The 20,686-nt window shown below is 41.1% G+C and overlaps 1 protein-coding gene across 1 annotated transcript in view; it reads left to right on the top strand.

Annotated features, from left to right (window-relative positions):
• SEC23A (SEC23 homolog A, COPII coat complex component) overlaps nt 1–20,686 on the top strand; it is a 480,777-nt gene that overhangs the window by 68,504 nt on the left and 391,587 nt on the right. Inside the window, exon 9 of the mRNA XM_053697910.1 lies at nt 12,453–12,568. Within this exon, the coding sequence (XP_053553885.1) occupies nt 12,453–12,568 (116 nt within the window). The remainder of the gene's footprint in view (nt 1–12,452; nt 12,569–20,686) is intronic.

Here is a 20,686-nt window from a genome sequence, read left to right as displayed (position 1 = left end):
TTTTTTTTTATTATCATATAACATACATGGAATAAGCATATTGACAGATTACATATCATGTTTGAACAGTAATGTACAAATTTGGTTACAGTCCTCATTTTCTTTTCCCTTTTGTCAATACAAATTGGTCACTCTTGGACCAGTTGGATTGTTGTCTGACTCCAGGGGTCATTTTGAAACAGGATATGAAAGTCAAATAAAACTGCATCTAAAAAAGTTCAATCCATGTTAAAATGATTGTCATATGGGTTGTAAAGATGCTGTTACCAAGTCAGAGCATGCCAAAAATATGCAACTAATTAGAGCTTACAAATTAGTAAGGGTACCATTATAGGGATAGATCTTATAATTTAACTAAGAAGTGGTGTAGAGGACCAACATGTCATTTCAGAAGTATGGAGAGATGTTTAGAGATACTTACATGGCCCCTGCTATGTTCTGCCTGGTATATTAGATATACCAATCGGACAATAGAACCTCGGTGGCTTACATCAACAACCAGGGAGGAACAAAAAGGTTCCCTAATAATGATAATAGTGGGCGGAATCTCACAACTGTATTCTGTCCGTGATTCACATCCCGGGGGTGGACAACTGGGAAGAAATCCTTTCACCTGAGGTAGTGGGCTCTCCACCCCGAGGTGTTCTCAAAAATAACTCTCAGATGGGGAGTTCCAAAGATAGACCTCATGGCTTCTCATCTCAATACCAAGCTACCCAGATACAGGTTGAGATTGAGGGATCCTCAAGCGAAATTGGTAATTGCATTTGCGGTTCCATGGTAATTCTATCTTTTATATATTTTTCCTCCATTGGCCCTTCTTCCTCGAGTAGTGGCTTGCATCGAGCAGGCTCCGGTGATACTAATAGCTCCTTTTGTGGCCACGAAGTACTTGGTTTGTGGATCTAATAAGAATGTCCTCCTCCCCTCCGTGGAGGTTACCTTGTCGTGCGGACCTTCTGACTCTGGGTCCTTTCCTACATTTTAAAATCTTGATTCTCTGAGACTGAATGCATAGAAATTGAACATTTAGTCTTATACAAGAGAGGTTTTTCGGATAGTGTGATAGACACTTTAATCCAGGCTTGCAAGCTTGTCACTTGCCGTATTTACCACAAAGTATGGCGTACTTACCTTCATTGGTGTGAGGAATGCAGTCTTCCATGGCACAAGGTGAAGGTTTACCCGTTTTCTATCCTTTCTCCAAGATGGTTTGGAAAAGGATCTATTCGCCAGTTCTCTGAGGGGACAGATCTCGGCCCTGCCAGTCTTGCTGCACAAGAGATTAGCGTATCTTCCTGACGTGCAGTCCTTTGTTCAGGCTCTGGCTAGAATCATGCCTGTGTTTAAACCTGTTGCTCCTTCTTAGAACCTCAACCTTGTTCTTCATGTTTTGCAGCAGGCCCCGTTTGAGCCTATGGGGCCGATTTAGCATGGCCATAATGGGGCCGTATAACCCTTTTTCCACGCGAGCCTTCTAGCTCAGCGAAAACAGGAGTTAAGACCGCTGCTCCTTAACTCGTATACCGCCTCTCAAGGAGGTGGACATCAATCCGCCCAATCTCATACGATCGGGTTGATTGACACCCCCTGCTTGTGCAATGATAAATGCCGACAGCGGATCATGTCCGCCAGACACTTGGTAAATCGACCCCTATGCATTCTGTTGATCTTAAGCTTTTATCCTGGAAGGTTTTGGTTTTTGTTGGCTATTGCCTCAGCTCGCAGAGTCTCTGAGATTTCTGCTTTACAGTGTGATCCGCATTACCTTATTTTCCATGCTGATAAGTCAGTTTTACATACTAAATTAGGTTTCCTAACTAAGGTAGTCTCGAATCGCAACATCAATTAGAAGATAGTTGTTCCTTCCCTTTGTCCTAATCCTTCTTCCTCGAAGTAACGTTTGCTCCACAATCTGGACGTTGTAAAATTCTATCTTCCGGCTACTAAGGATTTCAGGCAATCCTCTTTCTTGTTTGTGTTATACTCTGGTAAGTGCAGGGGTCAGAAGGCCCACTGCTGCTTCATTATCTTTCTGGCTGAGAAGTATCATCCGTTTGACTTATGAGAAGGCTGGACAACAGCCTCCAGAGAGGATAACGGCTCATTCCACTAGAGCAGTTTCTTCTTCTTGGACTTTTAAGAATGAAGCTTCTATGGATCAGATTTGTAAGGCGGCTACCTGGTCCTCCTTACATACTTTTTCAAAGTTCTATAAATTTTATGTTTTTGCTTCTGCAGAGGCAGCTTTTGAAAGAGAAGTGTTAAAGGCTGTGGTGCCCTCAGATTAGGGTCCACCTTTCTTTTTGCCCTCCCGTTTTTATTCATTGTGTCCACTGGAGCTTGAGTATTGGTTCCCAACAGTAATGAATGAAGTCGTGGACTCTCCCTGTCTTTGGAAAGAAAACAAAGTTTATGCTTACCAGATACATTCCTTTCTTTCCTGGCAGGGAGAGTCCACGACCCTGCCCATAATGTTTTAGGCGACTTCCCTGTTATTTTTTTCTTCTGGCACATCTATTCCCTAATGTTTCTCCTGCTTTTCCTTGTTCCCTCTGCCGAATGACTGGGGGGATAGGGGAAGTGGGAGGGATATTTAAGAATTTGGCTGGGGTGTCTTTGCCTCCTCCTGGTGGCCAGGTGTTGTATTTTCCAACAGTAATGAATGAAGTAATGGACTCTCCCTGCCAGGAAAGAAAGGAATTTATCTAGTAAGAGTATTGCACAAGCATTCGTGTGAAATGCTTGTGCAATGCCGCCCCCTGCACATTCGCGGCCTATCGGCCTCTAGCAAGGTGTGTCAATTATCTTGATAGTATCCGATTGTGATTATTGCTATCCGCCACCTCAGAGGTGGCGGATGAGTTAAGGAGCACCCGTCTTATCACCACTGCTTCTTAACTTTTGTTTCAGGCGAGCCTGAATGCTTGCGCGGAACTGCTGCATTCGCAGCATGATAATTCGGCCCCTTGGTCAGCAGACATGGTTTCCAAGTCTAGACTTCTTTCATTAACTTTCAAGGGATAGTTCTTATTTGGTCCTGTTTTTGATTCCATTATCTTCACTGTTACTGGAGGTAAGGGTGCCCTCCTTCCTCAGGACAAGAAGGCTAGGCCTAAGGGTCGTCCGTCTAGTAATTATTGTTCCTTTCGAAACTCCAAGTAACAGAAGTACGTGACCTCTTCCAAGCCTGATCAATCAAAGCGTTCCTTGAAACTTAATCAGACTTGGAACAAAAAGAAGCAGTCCAAGAAACCCTCCTCTGACAATAAGTCAGCATGAAGGGACAGCCCCTGATCTGGGACCAGATCTTGTAGGGGGCGGACTATCCTTTTTTCGGGACGCTTGGAGTCAAAACATCCCAGACCCATGGGTGGTGAACGTAGTCACCTAGGGGTACAGGCTAGGATTAAAATATTGCCCTCCAAGAGGCAGATTCCTTCTATCAAGACTCCTCAAACCCTGTAAAAAGAGACACTTTCTTATATTTTGTGTGAGAGATCTATCTTTCCTGGGTGTGATCATCACGTGCCCTCCTGCGGAACATGGCCTAGGGTTTTATTCAAACCTTTTTGTCAATCCCAAAAAGTAGGGAACTTTCCGCCCTATCTTGGATTTAAAGAATCTCAACAAATTTCTCAATGTCCCGTCCTTAAAGATGGAAACTATCAGATCCATTCTTCCATTGGTCCAGGAGAGTCAGTTCATGACCAACATAGACCTGAATGATGCTTACCTTCATGTTCCTGTTCACAAGGAACATTTTCAGTTCCTACGGTTTGCTTTTCTAGACAAACACTTCCAATTTGTAGCCCTCCCTTTTGGCCTGGCTACAGCTCCCAGAATCTTTACGAAGGTACTGGGAGCTCTTTTAGCTGTAGCCAGGGCACAAGGAATTGCTGTGGCTCCCTACCTGGGCAAGATCTTAGTTCAGGCTCAATCTTTTCATTTGGCAAAATCTCACACGGACTCTCTGGTCTCTTCTGCGCTCTCATGGGTGGAAGATAAATTTGGACAAGAGTTCTCAGGTTCCCAATACCAGAGTTTGTTTCTTAGGGACAATCATAGACTCTGTGCTCATGAAGATATTCCTAACGGATCTGAGACAATACAAACTTCTTTCTTCCTTTCTTTCCCTTCAATCCTCTACACGTCCTTCGGTGGCTCAGTGCATGGAATTGATTGGTTTTATGGTAGCATCCATGGACATTATTCCTATTGCTCGTTTCCATTTAAGCCCTCTTCAACTATGTATGCTCAGACAATGGAACAGCGATCATTCAGATCTTTCCCAAAGAATCGTCCTAGACAACCACACAAGAGAATCTCTCTCTCTCTTGGTGGCTCTGTCTGGATCATCAGGCCCATGTGCTTTTTGAGACCATCTTGGGAAATTGTGAATACAGATGCCAGCCTCTCTGGCTGGGGAGCAGTTTGGGGTCCCTTAAAAGCTCAGGGATCCTGGTTGCTGGAGGAATCTAGCCTTCCTATAAACATTCTAGAGTTGAGAACTATGTTCAATGCTCTGGTCACGTGGCCTCAGCTTTGTTCGGTCCGATTTATCAGATTTAATCGGACATCATAAGATCTGTGGCTTATATCAACCATCAGGGAGGTACAAGGAGTTCCCTGGCCATGAAGGAAGTCTCTCATCATTCAGTGGGCAGAGTCTCACAATTGTCAGATTTCGGCTATTAATATTCCAGGAGTAGAAAACTGGAAAGCGGACTATTTGAGCAGACAGATGTTCCACCCAGGGGATTGGGCTCTTCATCCGGAAGTGTTCTCTGAGATAACCCTCGGGTGGGGTGTTCCGGAAATAGATCTCATGGCTTCTCGCCTCAATACCAAGTTTCCCAAATACAGCTCCAGATTGAGGGACCCTCAGGCGATGCTGGTAGATGCATTAGCGGTTCCATGGGATTTAAATCTGATTTATCTTTTTTCCTCCTTTTGCCCTTCTTCCCAGGGTCATAGCTCGCATCAAATAAGAGCGGGCCTCAGTGATCCTTATTGCACCAGCTTGGCTGCACAATACTTGGTTTGCGGATCTGGTGAAGATGTCATCGTTGTTCTTCAACGTCCGTTCCTTCATCAAAATCTTGATTCCCTGAGGCTGATTGCGTGGAGATTAAACCATTAGTCCTATCTAAAAGAGGGCTTTCAGATAAGGTCATTGATACTCTGATCCAGGCTCATAAGCCTTTAACTCGTCTGATGTACCTATCTCTCCTGGTGCAAATCTCGAGGATTCCCTTGGCATAAGATGAGTTCCTCGTATGCTGTTGTTTCTCTATGACGGTTTGGAGAATGGTTTGTTAGCTAGTTTCTTAAAGGAACAGATCTATACCCTTTCGGTTTTACTTCATAAGAAGTTGTCTAATCTTCCAGACGTTCAGTCTATTGTTGAGGCCCTGGTCAGAATCAGGCCTGTGTTTAAATCTGTTGCTCTTCCGTGGAGCCTCAATCTAGTTCTTGGTGTTCTGCAGCAGGCTTCGTTTGAGCCTATGCATTATGTTGATAATATACTTTTATCTTGGAAAGTTTTTTTTTGTTTTTTTTTTGGCTATTTCTTCTGCTCTTAGAGTTTCAGAATGATCTATTCAAATGAGAGAAAGTTACAATTTCCTTCAGTGGCTGTGAGTTAAAATCCAATGAAAAAACTGTCACCTTAAATCCGTTATTAGGGTTTATAATAAGGGCACAATGTGGATAAGCGGTCACTGCCAGCAATGTAATATGGTTATATGTGGGTTGTTAAGGTCAGGTGTATTCAGCTTACCTCTACCTCCTGTGTTATAGCTGGGTCGCTGTGCTGGCTCCAGTTCCAACTGGTGGGTTAAACGAACCTGTATTCTTTAGCTTTCGCATGAAGCGTTACTCACCCTGCAGCTCGACTCTCTCCGCTATGATCCACAGAGGTGAACATAGAGGTGTAAGCTTTCTGTTAAAGCTGAGCTCTTGACTCTATTGCTCGCATATGTCTTTCAGTTACTGGCTCCGCTTCCAGTCTTCGGCCCCTGTTAGTGACGTCATCAGATTTTACCGCTGACTATCTGGTTCTCCTAGCGGTTACCTGAATTTGATTAAGTTCCTTTCAAATGGAATACTGGTGCATCGGCAATATAAATAAGTGGTAAGGAGGAGATCCAAACGAAGTGACTTAAAATTCTTTATTTCAACATCTTTATAAACAGTAAACTGGTAAAAGAACAAGTTATATGTTCAGATCACATAGTCTGTCGCGTTTCAGCTTTCTCAGCCATACTCATAGACCTATCTTAAAGGGACATTAAACACTTTGAGATGGTAATATAAAATGATAAATTGTATATATAAAACAACTCTGCAATATACTTTCATTATTTATTTTGTCCTCTTTGCCTGTAATTCCATTCTGAAATTGTGAGCTTTTTAGTTCCTGTTAGAAATGGAAGTGCAGAACACTGTTAAATCCAGCACAACCATTGGCTGCACACTCTAGTGACCTATTTATAACTGACCTTAATTGGCCACAGCAGAGAAGGTAACACAAGTTACAACATGGCAGCTCCCAGTGTTTTATAGACACTAAAACTTTACACTTATTTTGTCACTTTTTAAACAACTAATGAAACTTTAAAAAATACACCTGCATGTTACTCATGGACTAATCTTTTCTTTGAATGCATCATTCTATCTAGCATGTATTTAGTGTTTAATGTCCCTTTTAATGTCTGACTTAAAGGGACATAATACTCATATGCTAAATCACTTGAAACTGATGCAGTATAACTGTAAAAAGCTGACAGGAAAATATCACCTGAGCATCTCTATATAAAAAAGGAAGATATTTTACCTCACAATCTCCTCAGCTCAGCAGAATAAGTTCTGTGTAAAAAGTTATACTTCACCTGCTCCCAGCTGCAGGTAAAAATAAAAATAAAAAATGAAGAAATGAACAGCAGCCAATCAGCATCAGCAGTGCTGAGGTCATGAACTCTTACTGTGATGTGATCTCATGAGATTTGACTTAACTCTCATGAGATTTCATAGTAAGCTTCCTTTACCTGATTGGTGAAATAATATGAGAGTTCACGAGGCTCATCCTTTCAGCTGTCCCAGGACAGACACACTAAAATGCTGCTTAGAAATCCTTTACAATGGGAGGTGGCAACTGAGGAACTTTTGAGGTAAACTATCTTTCTTTTTTACATAGAGATGTTCAGGAGATATTTTCTAGTCAGCTTTTTACAGCTATGCTGCATCACTTTCAAGTGTTTAAACATTTGGGTATTATGGCCCTTTAATGGTCCTTATACACCTGTTCATTAAAAACACACCCATCTGAACATAATTAACTTTTACATACAATATATCCATTTAACCAAAAGACATAACATGAATAAATAATTTTGTGACTATATATTGAAAATAGTCACATATCAGCTTACACATAACTACTTCAGTTGTGTGGGTCAGTTTTATCTCCAGAGATGTGGGACAGCAATGGGGGCGAAATTTGCCCCATCCTATGCCAACCTGTATAAGGGTTGGTGGGAGCTTTCCCACATCTTTGGAGATAATAACCCCTATAAAGAACAGATCACCACCTATAAACGCTTCATAGATGATCTGATTTTCATCTAGCAAGGAGATGAAGTCTCCATCAATGGATTTATGGTTTATTTAAATCGTAATAACCTGAATTTAAGATTTACATATGAATCAAATGAAAGGGAGATGAACTATTTAGATGTCACTCTATACATTGATGACAAAGATCAAAGTATCCAAACAAAAATGTATAGGAAACCTATAGCTAGAAATGCCTTACTTCATGCTAAGAGCAACCACCCACAGCAAGTCTTTAAGGCTATCGGTAAAGGACAATTTATAAGAGCAAAAAGAAATTGCTCACAAGATAGTCAGTTTAGACAGGAAGCAAACCTATTGGCAAAAGACCTTCAACAAAGAGGTTTCACGAAAAAAATAGTGGAAAATGCTAAATCTCAGGTTATCGCAATAGATAGAAAAGATCTTATCAAAGAAAAAAGCCATCATCAGGCACAGCAAGAAACAAATAAGTACAAAAATAAAATAACTTTCACAACCTCCTCAATTTAATATAATACATGATATCATAAAGAAGCATTTACCCATATTAACAGCAGATGATAAATTGCAACATATGACCAAATGTTACAATTTATCATATAGAAGAGGGAAAACTATTGGTCTCCTACCATAAGAAATAGCTCAGATAAAAAAAATCCTTCTGGCTGGAGATAAAAGGCACACACAGATGTGGATACACACAATGCAAGGCATGTCAAAAGGTTACCACAGGAGTACAATTTGCCTCCAGTGTTACAGGAGAGATTTTTGAAACAAAACAATGTGTCAGTTGTAGAACATCAAATGTAGTTTATCTCATAACTTGTAAAGAGTGCCACCTACAGTATATTGGCAAAACTACGTGTGAGGTCAGAGTGAGAATAAGAGAAACACCTTTAAGAGTATTACCTCTCAGTCAGATAGTAGGAAAAAAGAAGAAAGAATGGCACCAATTGCCAAACATTTTATTGAACTACATGATAGGAAAGTAGATACGTTCACATGGAACATTATAGAAAGGGTATGTTTAAATGAAAGGGGAGGTGATGTAGAACTTCAGTTAAATAAACAGGAAATTTATTGGATTTTTTGAATGAATACCGGAATACCTAAAGGGTTAAATTCTAGATCTGACCTGATAAATTATTGGAAATAAGCAAATATATTGATATTAACCCAGATAATGGTTACTTTATTGAGCTATAAACCTATATAATCACTTATAAAATATTTATATGTTATCAGAAAAAATAAGTTAAGTGTTTAAAAATCAGAATTGAGCTTAAGTCTGTCATGAATCTATGGATTCTTTATAGTCATTAGATGCATAGAGATACTATGGCCCCTATTTAAGAAAGTCTGGCGGACCTGATCCGACAGTGCGGATCAGGTCTGCCAGACCTCGCTGAATACGGCCAGCAATACGCTCGCCGTATTCAGCATTGCACCAGCAGCTCACAAGAACTGCTGGTGCAATGCCGCCCCCGGCAGACTCGCTGCCAATGGGCCGCCAGCAGGGGGTGTCAAACCGATCGTACTCGATCGGGTTGATTTCCGGCGATGTCTGTCCGCCTGCTCAGAGCAGGCGGACAGGTTATGGAGCAGCGGTCTTTTTGACCGCTGCTTCATAACTGCTGTTTCTGGCGAGCCTGCAGGCTCGCCAGAAACACAGGGCATCAAGCTCCATTCGGAGCTTGATAGATAGGCCCCTATATATTAGCATCATTTTCTGCATATGTAAGTTAAACTATAAGCGTAAGTTTATGCATCTAATAATAAAGAAAATGTAAATCTGCAGTTCACTAGAGAATTTGATATATACAAGATCCTATATTATACATATATTTGATGTCATATAAAATAGGCAATAGAGATCTTAAACATTGCATGCTATATATTATAAAAGTTTTATTATGATATTATTTAGCTATTAAATGTTAGAACCATGTTTATAGTATTATCAGAAAATCTATCATTATTTGTATGTTTTGTACCTTAGATCGTATTAGTCTTTTCTCCAATTTACATATCTCTGCAAACTGTAATGAAATGTATGCAATCATTACAATACGGTATAATATAAATCTGATTGGATATATTGTATGTAAAAGTTAATTATGTTCAGATAGGTGTGTTTTTAATGAACAGGTGTATAAAGACCATTAAATCAGACATTAAGATAGGTCTACGAGTATGGCTGAGAAAGCTGAAACGCGTCAGACTATGTGATAAAGATGTGGAAATAAAGAATTGCAGAATTTTAAGTCACTTCGTTTGGATCTCCTCCTTATAGCTTATTTATATTTTAGAATTATCTACCTTGCAGTGTGATCCCCCTTTATCTTATTTTTCATGCAGATAAGGCTGTTCTTCGTACCAAATTGGGATTTTTTCCCCAAGGTTGTCTCTGTCCGCAATATCAATCAGGAGATCGTAGGTCCTTCCTTTTGTCCTAATCCTTCTTCTCAGAAGGAACGGTTGCTACACAACGTGAATGTGGTAAGTGCTTTAAAGTTCTACCTCCAGGTTACAAAGAATGGTAGGCAGTCTCCTGACTTGTTTGCAGTGTACGCCGGTAGGCGCAAGGGTAAAAAAGCCACTGCAACTACTTTCCTTTTAGCTGAGCCTCCTGAGAGGATTACGGCTCACTCTACCTGTGCGTCTTCTTCTTGGGCTTTTAAAAACAAAGCATCCATTAAACAAATTTGTAAGGCGACTACTTGGTCCTCTCTACATACTTTTTCTAAATGTTACAAGTTTGATGTTTTTGTCTCAGCTGAGTCTTCTTTTGGGAGAAAGGTTCTTCAAGCGCTACTGCCTTCACTTTAGGTCCACATTCCTTTAGTTCTCCCTCCCTGTCCTGTGTCCTCTCTGGCTTTGGGTATTGGTTTCCCATCAGTAATTTAATGGATTTGTGGACTCTCCATGCCATTGGAAAAAAAAAAGTAAATTTATGCTTACCTGATAAATTATTTTCTTTCCTGGCATGGAAAGTCCATGACCCGCCTTATTTTTTATTCTATGGCGGCATTTATTTATTTTTCTAACCTTCAGGCACCTATATACCTCCTAGTGTTCTTCTACCTTTCCTTTGTTCCCTCGGCTGAATGACTGGGGGGAGTGGGAGGATACTTAAAGGGACAGTTTACCCAAAAAGTGTTCAATTTTTAAACACAATAGCAGGAATAGTTGAGTATAGTGGTGCTGAACATTCTGTTTTAATCGTGCTCTGTATTTAGAAATATTTTTTTGAAATGTCTGTTCACCAATTAAATTGCCTAAACCCCTTAGAATATTTTCTGGCCGTGCGGCCAGTCTGCTGTTACTCCCCCTCAGTGCATTGCACATGTGACGTCCTCTCCAAAAGCTAATAGCTATTGTAAACAAGCTGCCTGATGATTTCAGTGCAAGCTATATTTCAATACATAGCTGTTGCACTTACTTAGATGCCGTGGAGGCCCTGTATTGCCTGCTAAACCATAAAAATACATCAGCTTTAAAAAATCCCTAGTGTAATAAATGTCAGACCTTTAACTGCAGACATCGTCACTGTAAGATTGATGAGACAGGCTGTAGAACCATACCGCAAAAAGAGCAAAGAAATCACTTCAGCTAAACTTCTCACAGCCTGCTTGTAACCTGATGCAGCAAGACCGGGTAGTGAGCATGTCATAAATACAGAGGTAAGAAGAATTTCAGCTCCAATGGTTTCTCTTTTTTTCAGTCTTGCTGCATCTGTTACAAGCAGGCTGTGAGAAGTTTAGCCAAAGGGCTAGATTTATTAAGCCCATACGGCAGCAAGTTCTCTCAAGAACTTGCTCGCCGTCATTTATCAAGCAGCGGTCACCAGACCGCTGCTTCCTGAGCCTCTTCGCCACCTCTAATCTGGCGACATTCAATCTCCTTGGTCTAGTCAGACCGAGGAGATTGACAGCTCCTGCCCGCGCGTGATTGGCTGTGCGCGGGCAGGGGGCGGGATTGCACGCGAGCGCAAAATTGGGCTCGTGTGCAATGCCGAATACCTGCGGGTATTTTCGCCCCGCCACAGGCGAGCTGAGGCGTACAGGGGCGCGTATACGCGCCCCTCTACGCCTCAGCTTTAATAATCTAGCCCTAAGTGTGATTTCTTTGCTCGGTTTGCAGTATCGTCGTTCCTGTCAGTCTCATCAATCTTACAGAGACGATGTCTGCAGTAAAATCTCTGACATTTATTACATGTAGGAATTTTTAAAGTTGGTTTATTTTTTACTGTTTAGCAGGAAAAGAGGATTAGTGCAGGCAAAGTTCTAATACATTTGACATATGAATTTACATAGGCTATATGTAAATTCCTATGTCAAATGTATTAGAACTGGAGGGTGGGCGTGCTAGACTAAAGCACAGCTCAGCCCTTTCCTGTGGGAGTGCCTGCACTGTGGATAATACTCACATGAGGAGGAATAAAAAGCTAAAATCTACAAAATGTATTGTTAGCAAGTTTAACTATATAGTTCTAATGACTTTAGTCACTGTATTTACTTTAGGAACATAGATTTTTGATTGCTGTGTAAACTGGCCCTTTAAGCTCTGGTAAGTGTTTACTTTGGTGGCCAGGCAGTGAATTTTAATAATTAATAATTTAGTAATTAAATGGATTCGTGGACATGCCAGGAAAGAGAAAATATTTTATCAGATAAGCATACATTTTGTTTTTAATACGAGTGAGTATGACTGTTTTAGTTCTGTACATCATACCTAATATGATGTCACTACCAGCTGCCAATGAGACCTTGCATTGGCTTTATAAATCCTTCCACATGTGGATTTGATTTATTTATATATTTAAATTTTCATATTTTTTTTTTTTTCGCCTACAGCATTATGAAGCTCTTGCAAACCGTGCTGCAGCGTCTGGCCATGTCATTGATATCTACGCCTGTGCACTGGATCAGACAGGACTTCTGGAGATGAAGTGCTGCCCAAACCTCACAGGGTAATTAAAAAAACATCTTTACACAGTTATATTTGATTATGTATAATCTACAGGTTATGTTGTACATTCTGATCACAAGGGAAATATGCAGCTGAGGTTACTACCTTTCTATATTTGGGCACCATGAAGGAATTAGCAGGTATTCTGCAATATTAATAAATGTATAGAAATATGGTTACATAGTAATAACTGTACATAAGGGAAAGAAACCACTTTACAGTTCACTGGCAGCTAATTGGCCCATTTATTGAAGCAAAAGATAAATAGAAAGGTCTTTATATTTGTTTTTTACTGCAATAAATAGGGTAATTAGCCTGCAGTGAATTTTAAAGAACAGTTGCGGTTTCTTTTATGGACAGTTCTTACCCTTTTGGGAAAGTGGTGATCCATCAATGCTCTGACTACTCAGGTTGAGGTTTTGGCTATTTGCTGTATATGTGCACTAATAATCCCATTTTTCTTTGTGTGAAACTCTGTCAGAATGAGACATGCAAAGTGTTTTTTTTTCACAGTGTTCTTTTAATATGTTAGTGAAATATGTAGTGAGCCTCTTTTATAAATTCATTTTGTAAGACTCCCATCTGTTTGGCTGATACACTCTTGTCTGCGTGTACCAGTAATGTGAGGTATAAGAGCATTCTATTTAGACTGCATCATTAAAGAGAAATTCAACCTTTAGATAATCTAAAATGTGATGTGTCTCTGAAAATGGTGGTCTTTCTAATTTGCCTGAATCTGTAGGTGCTGCCATGTTCTTTTTTTATTCTTTGTATAAAAGCCCACTCTTATCTCAAATCTCCTGATGAGGTCAGTTAGTGACTGTTATAACGCTTTTAACATTTATATATTCTACACAGCCATTGTTTGCACACTTTTTAGTTTCCTAGGTTTCAACATGGTGCTGCCCATTACTTAATAGAAACTAAAACTTTAAACCACTGGTTTTGAAACCTGTCCTCAGGCCTCCCCAGCGGTCCAGGTTTTCTGGATTACCTTGGATGAGAGCAGGTAAAATAACCAGCTGGCTATTTCACCTGTGCTCCAGTTCAGATAACCTGAGGACAGGTTTGAAAACCAGTGCTTTAAACTTATGTCTTCAATATTTATTCAACTAATATAATTTAAAAAAATACCTAGTATTCTCAGACTTTTAATTGCTGTCTCTACAGTTTTGTGATTTGTTATACATACAGAGTTAATATAAAGAAGCTTGTTAGTGTACAGAAAGTGATATAATAAGGTCTGATTTCCCAGCAAGCTCAGCTCATTCTGATGAGTTGTGGTTTTAAATAACAAAATGGGCTATTTCTCCAACATAGGTGTGTCCGGTCCACGGCGTCATCCTTACTTGTGGGATATTCTCTTCCCCAACAGGAAATGGCAAAGAGCCCAGCAAAGCTGGTCACATGATCCCTCCTAGGCTCCGCCTACCCCAGTCATTCTCTTTGCCGTTGCACAGGCAACATCTCCACGGAGATGGCTAAGAGTTTTTTTGGTGTTTAAATGTAGTTTTATTCTTCAATCAAGAGTTTGTTATTTTAAAATAGTGCTGGTATGTACTATTTACTCTGAAACAGAAAAGAGATGAAGATTTCTGTTTGTAAGAGGAAAATGATTTTAGCAACCGTTACTAAAATCGATGGCTGTTTCCACACAGGACTGTTGAGATGAATTAACTTCAGTTGGGGGAAACAGTGGGCAGACTTTTGCTGCTTGAGGTATGACACATTTCTAACAAGACTTGGTAATGCTGGAAGCTGTCATTTTCCCTATGGGAACCGGTAAGCCATTTTCTTAGTTTAGTATAAGAATAAAGGGCTTCACAAGGGCTTTAAAGACTGGTAGACATTTTTCTGGGCTAAAACGATTACTTTATAAGTATATTTAGTGGATTATAACTATAAATAGTTCTTTTAATCTTGGGGATGTATTAAAAAAACGGCAGGCACTGTATTGGACACCTTTTTCACTGGGGGCCTTTTCTAGTCATAGGCAGAGCCTCATTTTCGCGCCACTAATGCGCAGTTGTTTTTGGAAAGCAAGGCATGCAGATGCATGTGTGAGGAGCTAAGAACCACTGAAAAAGCTTATTGAAGGCGTCATTTGGTATCGTATTCCCCTCTGGGCTTGGTTGGGTCTCAGCAAAGCAGATACCAGGGACTGTATAGGGGTTAAATGTAAAAACGGCTCCGGTTCCGTTATTTTAAGAGTTAAAGCTTTCAAATTTGGTGTGCAATACTTTTAAGGCTTTAAGACACTGTGGTGAAATTTTGGTGAATTTTGAACAATTCCTTCATACTTTTTCTCATATTCAGTAATAAAGTGTGTTCAGTTTAAAATTTAAAGTGACAGTAATGGTTTTATTTTAAAACGTTTTTTGTGCTTTGTTATCAAGTTTATGCCTGTTAACATGTCTGAACCATCAGATAGACGATGTTCTGTATGTTTGGAAGCCAAGGTTCCTCCCCATTTAAATATATGTGATGAATGTGACATAGTGTCCAAACAAAGTAGGGACAATGATGCCACTGATAAAGATGTTGCCCAAAATGATTCCTCAAGCGAGGGGAGTAAGCATGGTACTGCATCTTCCCCTTCTGTGTCTACACCAGTCTTGCCCACACAAGAGGCCCCTAGTACATCTAGTGCGCCAATCCTTCTTACTATGCAACAATTAACGGCTGTAATGGATAATTCTATTAAAAACATTTTGTCCAAAATGCCCACTTATCAGAGAAAGCGCGATTGCTCTGTTTTAGATACTGAAGAGCATGAGGACGCTGATGATAATGGTTCTGACATACCCTCACACCAATCTGAAGGGGCCAGGAGGGAGGTTTTGTCTGAGGGAGAAATTTCAGATTCAGGAAAAATTTCTCAACAAGCTGAACCGGATGTTATTACTTTTAAATTTAAATTAGAACATCTCCGCGCTCTGCTTGAGGAGGTGTTATCTACTCTGGATGATTGTGACAATTTGGTCATTCCAGAGAAGTTATGTAAGATGGACAAGTTCCTAGAGGTCCCGGTGCCCCCCGATGCTTTTCCTATACCCAAGCGGGTGGCGGACATTGTAAATAAGGAATGGGAAAGGCCCGGCATACCTTTTGTTCCTCCCCCTATATTTAAAAAATTATTTCCTATGGTCGACCCCAGAAAGGACTTATGGCAGACAGTCCCCAAGGTCGAGGGGGCGGTTTCTACTCTAAACAAACGCACTACTATCCCTATAGAAGATAGTTGTGCTTTCAAAGATCCTATGGATAAAAAATTAGAGGGTTTGCTTAAAAAGATGTTTGTTCAGCAAGGTTACCTTCTACAACCAATTTCATGCATTGTTCCTGTCACTACAGCAGCGTGTTTCTGGTTCGAAGAACTAGAAAAGTCGCTCAATAAAGAATCTTCGTATGAGGAGGTTATGGACAGAGTTCAAGCACTTAAATTGGCTAACTTTTTTATCTTAGACGCCACTTTGCAATTAGCTAGATTAGCGGCGAAAAATTCAGGTTTTGCTATTGTGGCGCGCAGAGCGCTTTGGCTAAAGTCTTGGTCAGCGGATGTGTCCTCCAAGAACAAATTGCTTAACATCCCTTTCAAAGGTAAAACACTGTTTGGCCCTGACTTGAAAGAGATTATTTCAGACATCACTGGGGGAAAGGGCCACGCCCTTCCTCAGGATAAGTCTTTTAAGGCTAAAAATAAGCCAAATTTTCGTCCCTTTCGCAGAAACGGACCAGCCTCAAATTCTACACCCTCTAAGCAAGAGGGTAATAGTTCTCAAACCAAACCAGCCTGGAGACCGATGCAAGGCTGGAACAAGGGTAAGCAGGCCAAGAAACCTGCCACTGCTACTAAAACAGCATGAAGTGTTGGCCCCCGATCCGGAACCGGATCTGGTGGGGGGCAGACTCTCTCTCTTTGCTCAGGCTTGGGCAAGAGATGTTCAGGATCCTTGGGCGCTAGAAATAGTTTCTCAAGGTTATCTCCTGGAATTCAAGGAACTACCCCCAAGGGGGAGGTTCCACAGGTCTCAATTGTCTTCAAACCAAATAAAAAGACAGGCATTCTTACATTGTGTAGAAGACCTGTTAAGAATGGGAGTGATTCATCCTGTTCCATTAGGAGAACAAGGGATGGGGTTTTACTCCAATCTGTTCATAGTTCCCAAAAAAGAAGGAACATTCAGACCAATTTTAGATCTCAAGATTCTAAACAAATTTCTCAGGGTTCCATCGTTCAAGATGGAAACCATTCGAACAATTCTTCCTACCATCCTGGAAGGTCAATTCATGACCACGGTGGATTTAAAGGATGCGTATCTACATATTCCTATCCACAAGGAACATCATTGGTTCCTAAGGTTCGCCTTTCTGGACAAGCATTACCAGTTTGTGGCACTTCCATTCGGATTAGCCACTGCTCCAAGGATTTTCACAAAGGTACTAGGGTCCCTTCTAGCGGTGCTAAGACCAAGGGGCATTGCAGTAGTACCTTACTTGGACGACATACTGATTCAAGCGTCGTCTCTGTCAAAAGCAAAGGCTCATACGGACATTGTCCTAGCCTTTCTCAGATCTCACGGGTGGAAAGTGAACATAGAAAAAAGTTCTCTGTCCCCGTCAACAAGAGTTCCCTTCTTGGGAACAATAATAGACTCCTTAGAAATGAAGATTTTTCTGACAGAGGCCAGAAAATCAAAACTTCTAAGCTCTTGTCAAGTACTTCATTCTGTTCTTCTTCCTTCCATAGCGCAGTGCATGGAAGTAATAGGTTTGATGGTTGCGGCAATGGACATAGTTCCTTTTGCTCGAATTCATCTAAGACCATTACAACTGTGCATGCTCAGACAGTGGAATGGGGATTATACAGACTTGTCTCCGACGATCCAAGTAGATCAAAGAACCAGAGATTCACTCCGTTGGTGGCTGGACCTGGACAACCTGTCACAGGGAATGAGCTTCCGCAGACCAGAGTGGGTCATTGTCACGACCGACGCCAGTCTGGTGGGCTGGGGCGCGGTCTGGGAACCCCTGAAAGCTCAGGGTCTATGGTCTCGAGTAGAATCTCTTCTCCCGATAAACATTCTGGAACTGCGAGCGATATTCAATGCTCTCAAAGCTTGGCCTCAACTAGCAAAGGCCAAATTCATAAGGTTTCAATCAGACAACATGACGACTGTTGCATATATCAACAATCAGGGGGGAACAAGGAGTTCCCTGGCGATGGAGGAAGTGACTAAAATAATTCAATGGGCGGAGAATCACTCCTGCCACTTGTCTGCAATCCACATCCCAGGAGTGGAAAATTGGGAAGCGGATTTTCTGAGTCGTCAGACTTTCCATCCGGGGGAGTGGGAACGCCATCCGGAAATCTTTGCCCAAATAACTCAATTATGGGGCATTCCAGACATGGACCTGATGGCGTCTCGTCAGAACTTCAAGGTTCCTTGCTACGGGTCCAGATCCAGGGATCCCAGGGCGACTCTAGTAGATGCACTGATAGCGCCTTGGACCTTCAACCTAGCTTATGTATTCCCACCGTTCCCTCTCATTCCCAGGCTGGTAGCCAGGATCAATCAGGAGAGGGCTTCAGTGATCTTGATAGCTCCTGCGTGGCCACGCAGAACTTGGTATGCAGACCTGGTGAATATGTCATCGGCTCCACCATGGAAGCTACCTTTGAGACAGGACCTTCTTGTTCAAGGTCCATTCGAACATCCGAATCTGGCTTCACTCCAACTGACTGCTTGGAGATTGAACGCTTGATTTTATCAAAGCGTGGGTTTTCAGATTCTGTCATTGATACTCTTGTTCAGGCTAGAAAGCCTGTAACTAGGAAAATTTACCATAAAATATGGAAAAAATATATTTGTTGGTGTGAATCTAAAGGATTCCCATGGAACAAGATAAAAATTCCTAAGATTCTATCCTTTCTACAGGAGGGTTTGGAGAAAGGATTATCTGCCTGCTTTATCTGTTTTACTTCACAAAAAACTGGCGGCTGTGCCAGATGTTCAAGCTTTTGTTCAGGCTCTGGTTAGAATCAAGCCTGTTTACAAACCTTTGACTCCTCCTTGGAGTCTCAATTTAGTTCTTTCAGTTCTTCAAGGGGTTCCGTTTGAACCCTTACATTCCGTAGATATTAAGTTACTATCTTGGAAAGTTTTGTTTTTGGTTGCAATTTCTTCTGCTAGAAGAGTTGCAGAGTTATCTGCTCTGCAGTGTTCTCCTCCTTATCTGGTGTTCCATGCAGATAAGGTGGTTTTGCGTACTAAACCTGGTTTTCTTCCGAAAGTTGTTTCTAACAAAAACATTAACCAGGAGATAGTTGTGCCTTCTTTGTGTCCGAATCCAGTTTCAAAGAAGGAACGTTTGTTACACAATTTGGATGTAGTTCGTGCTCTAAAATTCTATTTAGAGGCTACAAAGGATTTCAGACAAACATCTTCTTTGTTTGTTGTTTATTCTGGTAAAAGGAGAGGTCAAAAAGCAACTTCTACCTCTCTCTCTTTTTGGCTTAAAAGCATCATCCGATTGGCTTATGAGACTGCCGGACGGCAGCCTTCTGAAAGAATCACAGCTCACTCCACTAGGGCTGTGGCTTCCACATGGGCCTTCAAGAACGAGGCTTCTGTTGATTAGATATGTAAGGCAGCGACTTGGTCTTCACTGCACACTTTTACCAAATTTTACAAATTTGATACTTTTGCTTCTTCTGAGGCTATTTTTGGGAGAAAGGTTTTGCAAGCCGTGGTGCCTTCCATCTAGGTGACCTGATTTGCTCCCTCCCATCATCCGTGTCCTAAAGCTTTGGTATTGGTTCCCACAAGTAAGGATGACGCCATGGACCGGACACACCTATGTTGGAGAAAACAGAATTTATGCTTACCTGATAAATTACTTTCTCCAACGGTGTGTCCGGTCCACGGCCCGCCCTGGTTTTTTTAATCAGGTCTGATGAATTATTTTCTCTAACTACAGTCACCACGGTATCATATGATTTCTCCTATGCATATTCCTCCTTTACGTCGGTCGAATGACTGGGGTAGGCGGAGCCTAGGAGGGATCATGTGACCAGCTTTGCTGGGCTCTTTGCCATTTCCTGTTGGGGAAGAGAATATCCCACAAGTAAGGATGACGCCGTGGACCGGACACACCGTTGGAGAAAGTAATTTATCAGGTAAGCATAAATTCTGTTTTTCTATACAAATATAAATCAAAAGAATACTTTTCCCAAACATTTTGTACTCTGCAGCTAGTATAACAAGTCATTAGAATCATAATTATTTATTGCTCACTGGGTCTGGCTGCCAAGGAGGACTCCCACAGACAAACCACTACCAGCATAAAAACAATTAATTAGCTGTCTAATAGTACTGGGACATCAGTGGAAAAATTTAATATTTGAAACTACCCTCTTCTTCTTCTTTAAAAAAAAAAAGAGACTTAAAACACTGAATTTCTCTTGTTAAGTGTATTCAGTCCACGGGTCATCCATTACTTATGGAATATATTCTCTTCCCAACAGGAAATTGCAAGAGGATCACCCAAGCAGAGCTGCTACATAGCTCCTCCCCTCACATGTCATATTCAGTCATTCTCTTGCAACTTAATAGATAGGACGTTGTGAGAGGTCTGTGGTGTTTTTATACTTAGTTTATTTCTTCAATCAAAAGTTTGTTATTTTAAAAACAGAATTTATGTTTACCTGATAAATTACTTTCTCCAACGGTGTGTCCGGTCCACGGCGTCATCCTTACTTGTGGGATATTCTCTTCCCCAACAGGAAATGGCAAAGAGCCCAGCAAAGCTGGTCACATGATCCCTCCTAGGCTCCGCCTACCCCAGTCATTCGACCGACGTTAAGGAGGAATATTTGCATAGGAGAAACCATATGTTACCGTGGTGACTGTAGTTAAAGAAAATAAATTATCAGACCTGATTAAAAAAACCAGGGCGGGCCGTGGACCGGACACACCGTTGGAGAAAGTAATTTATCAGGTAAACATAAATTCTGTTTTCTCCAACATAGGTGTGTCCGGTCCACGGCGTCATCCTTACTTGTGGGAACCAATACCAAAGCTTTAGGACACGGATGAAGGGAGGGAGCAAATCAGGT

Source organism: Bombina bombina, chromosome 1 (assembly GCF_027579735.1).
Source record: "Bombina bombina isolate aBomBom1 chromosome 1, aBomBom1.pri, whole genome shotgun sequence".
In the NCBI taxonomy this organism is placed as follows: Eukaryota; Metazoa; Chordata; class Amphibia; order Anura; family Bombinatoridae; genus Bombina; species Bombina bombina.
Note: the sequence above shows the minus strand (reverse complement) of the source record. Positions and strands in the feature narration are given on the sequence as shown.